Raw genomic sequence first — 7,938 nt, 5'->3', positions numbered from 1 at the left:
AGGTAATTTGACTAAATTACCCATAATTAAATAAGCATTAGGATTTGATCATATAACACTTAATAGGGGCAAATCTGGAAAAATAAGTTTAATTCTTTCTTGATTTGATAAGTGGACACTTTTTTTGACCCAAGAAAAAAAGGGTAAGTGGATACTTTTTTTATCCGGAGAGAGTACTATGCAAAAGTTTCCATTTCTAAAATATATGATATTTTTGGTAGCAAATCAAACTTCCTAAAATATTTATAATATTAATTTTTTTCTAAAATATTTATAATATTAATTTAATGTTCTGATACCATAAAAACCTTTTAACAAATTTTTATTCTCTTATCTTTGATATTTATGAAAAATTATTTATTCTCTTAACTTTTATAATCATATTTTTTAACCTCTTGTTCATTGACTTGTTGCTCCCTTTTCTTAGTTAGTGTTTGTTTAGCTAACTCTAAAAACAATCGGGTGTATGATCTATTTACCACAAACAAAAGTAAATAATTTTTTTATTATAATTGAGGGTTAATTATTTTAAATACTCATGTAATAAAAATTAATTCGAGATACACCTCTTTTATTTAAAAATCGAACATTTACCCTACTTATACTATGAGAATAGTGCACATACACTCTCTATGGGGTATGCCATAACTAAGTGTATTTATTAAAAGATAAATTAAAATTATAAATAACACAAATTACTTAATAAAATGTGTCAACTATTGTTATTAACTTTCTTGCACGTTAGGCAGCAAGTTATTTTAGTTACACATAAGGCACTATTACCCCTCTGAACTATACCCGAAATTGCTACGACACACCTTACCTTTCCCTGGGCCCTATTACCCCCCTAAACTTATTTAAAACGGAATAATTACCCCCCCAAACGCTGATGTGGCAAGGAGAGTGTGTTTCACTCTCTTTGAGAGAGTGAGAAACATAAAAAAGGGGGAAACTTAATTTTTTTTTTCTTAAAAATCGCATTTTCTTAAAATTTGAAAATAAATCTAGTCTTCCACATTTAGTTTTAAAAAACGGGTTTTCCACGTGTTAAGAAAATAATTTATTTTTTCAAAATTTTATAAAAATTCAGTTTTTTTCACATTTTGGCGAGAAAAACACTTTTCCGGATTTTATTTAAAAAATAAAAGTGTCCTAAGAAAATGAAATCATGAAAATCAATATTTTTTAAGACATTTTAAAAAAATAATCAAGTTTTCCATATTTTTAACAAATTCATTTTTCCATAATTAAAAAAAAATCATTTTTCAGTTTTTTTTTTCTTTTTCAAAAACGGGTTTTAAAAAAAAACAAATTTTCAATTTTTTTTTTTAAAAAGGGTTTTAAAAATCATTTTTTTAAAAGAAAATTCAGTTTTTTAATCCATGTTTTTACTTTTTTTTTTAAATGGGTTTAAAAAAAATCAAATTTTCAAATTAAAAAAAAAGGGGTTTTAAAACTCATTTTTTTAAAATGAAAATTCAGTTTTTTATTTTTATTTTAAAAAAAATTGACACATAAGCTGAAAAAATTAAAAAAATAAAGAAGAAAACAAATAAATACACATGTGGCAAGGAGAGTGTATGTCACTCTCCCATATGAGAGTGGACATCAGCGTTTATGGGGGTAATTATTCCGTTTTAAATAAGTTTAGGAGGATAATAGGACCCTGGGAAAGTTAAGGTGTGTCGTAGCAATTTCGGGTATAGTTCAAGGGGGTAATAATGTCTTATCCCTTTTAGTTATATTGAATTATAATATTTTATTAAATAAGAATTCCTTATCTTTATTTTCTTTATTTATTCTTCCGCTTTAAGATTATTTGAAAATTATTTATTCCGATACAGTTTCATTGCGTAATATTTCTTAAGAAGTTAAGTTTTTTGTTTGAACAATTGGGAATACATCACTATAATTAAGATTTTTTAGAAAATTGTTTTTGCCAAATACGTTAAAATTCTAGTTATCTTTCCATTAAATACTCATGTAATAAGAACTAATTTGAGATACACCCTTGTATTTAAAATCAAAGGTAGGATTTTCACAATATAAGTGGTGTAAATGGTCGATTTTAAAATACAAAGTATGTACATCGAATTAATTCTTAATTACATTAGTATTTAGTGTAATTAATCCTCATTTATAATAAAAAATTATTTACTTTGGTAAATAGATCTTAGACTCGATTGTTTTTAGAATTAACTAAACAAACATTAATTAAGAAAAAAAAAAACCAACAAGCCAATGAACAAGAGGATAAATAATTTGTTAAAAGATAATTATTACAAAGTAAGAGAATAAATACTTTCTATAAGAATAAATGTTTTTCAAAAATATCAAAAGATAAGAGAATACATACTTTGGTAACAATTTGTTAAAATATTCTTATAATATTAGAAGACAAATTAATACTCCCTCCGTTCACTTTCACTTGTCTAGAATTTTGCACATTCCTCAAGCAATAATAAATAAAATGCATAATTTATCACGATATTCATATTAATTGATGTAATGACTTGAAAATGATTTTAAATGAGTAATTACTACTATGGGTAAAATATGGAAAAAAAAATTATCTTCTCTTAATATACTAAAAGTGACAAGTAAAAGGGAAAATGTATTTTTAGAATACTGAACAAGTAAAAGTGAACGAAGGAGTATTATAAATATTTTAAAAGATGGGAACTTTTGCATAGTTTTTGAAATGGATACAGGTAATTCGCCCAGCTTAACTTAGGCTTGCATAGCGCACTAATTATGAGTTATGTAATATTTTTTTTTTTTTTTTTAAAGGAAAATTTGGATAACTATTTTAACGGGAGATCTTAACTCACTTTTATATAACGCATAAAAAAGATGCATTAAAGATACTATGATATCACTTTTTTTTCTTGGAGTATTTTAGTTCATTTCTCTTTTGGGGGGTGGGGGGGGGGGGTTGAGGTTCCAGACTCCTCTTTTCAAAATCACTGTTACTTGGCTGCGAAGGAAGGGAATTGCTTGGTTTTGGGGCCACAATGTTCTGCATAGCTTTAGCTATGATGATATAATAACTTACCAAATGCCAATTTTAATACTTCCTCCCTCTCAAATTATCTCTTGTGATTTTGAAAAAATAAATATCTCAAACTATTTTGTCATTTTAGATGTTTAATTTTTTTTCTTTCATTTAACCATAGTAGTAATTGTTTTGAAGACTACAAACGTCTCATTATGCGGAGATGACACATAAATAGAGTAAATATTCATAAAAAAGAGATTATATCTTAAAATATAAATAAAAATGATATAAAAAATCTCTTATAATTATTATTGTTTTTAAAGAGCGTGTAAAAGATAATTTAAGAGGACAGAGTAAAATCCTTCTCTTATCAGTGTCTTTTAACATCTCACTAGCCAATCAAATGAATAAATGAGTAGCACTCTAACATTTATGCTGCAATATCCTAATTCCCAATCCCATCCCAAACGACTCTTTATGTCACCATAAATGAGCAAGAAAAGGCATATGACATTTTGTAAAGAGTCATTAATGTCAATATGCCTTCAGGGTACCTAATTTAATAGGACCACACTATTGCCAAAGATGTGCTACGAGCCATTACAAAGTAGGTTTCTGTGCAAAAGTTTGGCATGCATCCTAACTTTATTCAGAGATTTTATTATCATGTCCAACATCTATGAAAGATTGAAAGTGAAATGAAAGGAAGAAAAAAAAAGTGAAGCTAAAGCTATAATCCGTTCTCATGTTCTGCTGTCTAACAAAAGTTGTAACATAAACTTCGATTATAGTTATAATAACTTTATAATAAAGAAAATTGATCATTTGATATTCGTCAAAGTTATCTGACCCAATGAATACAGATTATGCGCTCACCAAAGCGTGAAGCATTTCTGAAAGATTCTTTATTTTCAGGATATTATAGGATCGGTTAAGAGTAAAGAATTTGCAACAATTTAATCAGTTTTGTATCTTTATCTATCTCCCAAAAAAAAAAAAAAAACCATTTTAGCTAAAAATCATGTTGGAGTGAGATTCGAACGAATCTTTGGATAATCTGTGCTTGAGCATGATTCTAATTTGATACTCCTTTGATATTATAAGTTTGGACAATAAATTAAGAAATTCACTTACTGCGAAGAATTAAGAGAGATTTAAATTAAAATACACTTAATTATGATTTCCCTTTCTTTTAAATGTGATATAAATAGCACTATTTTTATAAATTGATCTATGAATGTGCCAAGCATAAATTTAAAGAAAAAAAATTTAATATTCCTAAATAGGATTTAGCCTTTAAAAGTTAGTCTAAAATAATTGAAATTTAATCTTATCAAGGAGGTATTTCATTCTTTTTTCAAATTTATCATTGATACATTCTTAATTCAATGAACAATAGATTTAATGCTTGTTATAGTTTCAAAACTCCTCTTAACTAAGGATATTTTTGTTAATACACCTCTTAACTTTTAGAATTAAGTAAATTTCTTAATTCATGTGTCCAAGTCTAAAACCTCAATTATTTTAGACCGGAGGGAATACCTTCTTGATTTTGTAGAACATCAATTAAAAAATCAGTTACTTTGGACTAAACAGAGTAATAACCATTGTAAGACTACGTAGAGAAAGAATGAACAATTCATTTACTAGTACCAAAAGGGAATTTACAGTAAGTCTGCGACTTCTAAATCAAAACAAAAACTATAGTAACTCTATTTTCTCTATCTTGATATTTTCTCCAATGGATCAAGAAGACATGTTAACACGCACTGTGGCATTCATTTTAGAATTACACACAGGACAAGCATGATGTAAACTAGACCCACAAACTGTGCATAAACACAAATGCCTGCACGGTAACAACAACACACATGATTCCCTCTGTCCACACCTCCTACACATCCTGTTACTTTTACTTTTACCATCGTCCTTATCCTGCGCATCTCTCCTTGCTAACATGCGCACTTCCTCGTTTTCCTCTCCGCCGTCGTGGTCGCTGCTGCCACAGCACGACTCAACGTCTTCTTCTGCTGCGGCGGCAGCGACCCTTGTTTCGGCGGAGAGGCGCTCGTTAGCATCACTAACGTGCGCCAGGACTTGTTCTAAGTTGTTACGTAGTGAATTTGCTGTGGCTTCATTTGTTTGTGCTAAGTCCCTCCATAATTGATTTTCCATGTAAAGACTCTTTACTCTTTCTTGTAGAACTAAATTTATTTTCCCAATTCTTTGTATTTGTTCGTCTTTTTCGTTCATTTTCTTCATTACTTTTTCTCCAATTGCTGCCACTAGCATTCTTGCTTGCTGTTTCTGTTGCTCTTCTAATTCCAATCTTATTTTCTTGGTCTGTAAAAATAAAGAACCACAGATCAGCAAAAATTAATTAAATAATGATGTAATAAAAGGTACAGAAATAATAGTAACTCATACGTAAGGAAACAGAACAAAAAATTATATGTCATCGGTTTTTATTTGTTAAAACGAGAAGTGTTTATAGAATATTACTCATTTTCTTATATTGTTATTACATTTCTCATACATGCAATCCCAAAAAAACAAATCAAAAGAACCAAGGGCAAAACCGTCCCATTTTGAATAGTTTAAAAGTAAAATTGATCAATTTTTTCTTATTTGGAGAAACAGTTATTAAGAAGTACTTTTGAACTATATGGCTAGTTCGAGAACATTTTTAAACCAAAACGTAACGGTACGAGTATTTTTGAATAAAAAACATAACGTGGATAAATCTGACTCTTCTTCCAAAAAAATAAAAAAGACACACATCCGAGAAAATTGTGATTTTACAAGAAAAATCAAAATAATTGGGATATAGAAGCTTACATGGTGACAAATGATGGAGTTGATATCCAACTGATACTGTTGAACCAGCGGCAAAACATCATCACCGACAAACGACGGTTTCTGAGGGATTGAAAAAGAAGTAGTGAAATGATTATTGAATGAGTCTCTTGAACGTTTCCTTGATGCGACCTGATCATTTATGGGTGGATTAAAGGTAAGGCCACTGTCAGTGTTCACCGATGTCTTCGGCTGAACCATAGTTTGATGAATCGGCAAAAAGTTCTCCGGCATTGCACCCATCTGGGTATTGTATACAAATCCAGTCCCCAGATTTGAATTTACCATATCTCTGCAATTTTTCAATAAACCCATGTCAGAAAAAATTAAAAACAAATCAATCCACAGAGAGAAGGGCAAAAAGCACAGTCCGGTGCACTAGACTTCCGTTATGCACTGGTCTGAAAAAGGACCGGATTACAAGTATCTGTCGTATGCAGCCTTACCTGCATTTCTGCAGGAGGTTGTTTTCACGACTCGATCTTCCGATCACACGACAGAAGCTTTACCAAGCAGTGATTAAAAATCACCAGAAATACGTACCTATTTGAGATGATTTGTTGTTGAGGGAAAAGATTGAGATGTCTTGCTTGATCAACAGCCATGAAAGATCTCTATATATGATATCTGATTCTTTCCTTTGATGATCAGAGACAAGGAGATAATAGGAGAATATATGTATATGTATGGAGAGAAAAGAGAAGGGTAGAGAGAGCATGCAAATGGAGTTGGCGACTAGAGAGGAAAGAATGGGCATTTGGCCTTTATTTAAAGCATTTGGTTTTTGGATTTGGATACGTAGAGAGAGAGAAAAATGTGGAAGTCAAAGAAATCTATAGAGAGAGAGAGAGAGAGAGAGAAAAAGTCATAAAGAGGAGCGAGAAAACCGATACGAAATACTTTGAAAATAGTAAAACAAACAAATAAGGGATTGTCTGCATTTGCAACAACCATTCATCACTCAAATGTATAATTTAATTAATTAATTAATGAAATTTGGGGTATTTATTTATTTAGATATGGGAAAAAGTTGAATTAAAGAATCATCCAGATGGAGTGATAATTGAATAGATCCACTTTTGTGTGCATCGAGCGCATTCTGCGTTCTATTTCTGCCCATCACTTTCCCAACATCCACGCACTTGTGTCCAATGAACGATCACATCTATGAATGTGTAATTTCTTACTTTCCACACTTTTAACAAGTAAAATCAGATTTATTAGCTGATTCAAAATTTGAATTTTAATGTAATTAAGTTTACTGATTATTTATTGTGAATTTAAAATTTAATATGTGTACATATTTAATGAGTATATTTTTAACATTTTTTTTTAACATATATTTAGTGTTAGAGTCAAAATTATTGACTCGACTAAATCTATAGCTTTAATTGTACTTTTGTCCTTGATTAAGAAACGTGTGATATTTTCTCCGTCTCAAATTATTTGTAGTCATTCTGTTTTACACGCCCTTTAAGATGTACTCTCTCCGGATTAAAAAAAGAGTTCACTTAGTCATTTGCACATCCCTTAAAAAAAATACTAACTTCTAGACAAAAATAGGTAATTTGACTAAACTATCCCTAATTAAATAGACATTGAGATTTGATCATATAAAACTTAATAGGGGCAAATATGAAAAAACAAGGTTAATTCTTTCTTGATTTGCTAAGTGGACTCTTTTAAAAAAAGGCTAAGTGGACTCTTTTTTTGATCCAGAGGGAGTATTAATTAGGAGGAATATTTGACTAATTTTACCCTTTTTTGTGTTTGAGTTATATTCTCTCTCCATTAAATGTTTACTCTATTTATATGTGATATTCATTAATGACAAAATTCTATAAGAGTAAAATGGGGGAAAATAATTAATTGTGTATTGAACTCCTAAAAACGACAAATAATTTGAGATAACTATTTTTAAAAGCCACGAAATATAATTTGAGACAGATATTTTTAATAACCACGACATATAATTGAGACGAATGGAGTATCATGTTAATTGGATTTTATCTTAACCCAAAAGTTATTTCATGATATGTGGATTTTCAAGATCATATGACAGGGCCAAGCTTAGGAAGCGAAAA

The 7,938-nt window shown here is 29.7% G+C and overlaps 1 protein-coding gene across 1 annotated transcript; it reads right to left on the bottom strand.

Annotated features, from left to right (window-relative positions):
- Positions 1–4,620: 4,620 nt before the first annotated feature.
- LOC132050172 (BOI-related E3 ubiquitin-protein ligase 1-like) lies at positions 4,621–6,714 on the bottom strand. Its single transcript, XM_059441269.1, has 3 exons — positions 6,398–6,714; positions 5,837–6,146; positions 4,621–5,341 (listed from the first exon to the last, which is right to left on the bottom strand). The coding sequence occupies exons 1-3, from the start codon at positions 6,457–6,459 to the stop codon at positions 4,745–4,747; spliced, it is 969 nt and encodes a 322-aa protein (XP_059297252.1). The 5' UTR covers positions 6,460–6,714; the 3' UTR covers positions 4,621–4,744.
- Positions 6,715–7,938: the final 1,224 nt, after the last annotated feature.

This window comes from Lycium ferocissimum, chromosome 3, assembly GCF_029784015.1.
Source record: "Lycium ferocissimum isolate CSIRO_LF1 chromosome 3, AGI_CSIRO_Lferr_CH_V1, whole genome shotgun sequence".
NCBI classification, from domain to species: Eukaryota; Viridiplantae; Streptophyta; class Magnoliopsida; order Solanales; family Solanaceae; genus Lycium; species Lycium ferocissimum.
This window is presented reverse-complemented; position numbering and strand designations above follow the sequence as displayed.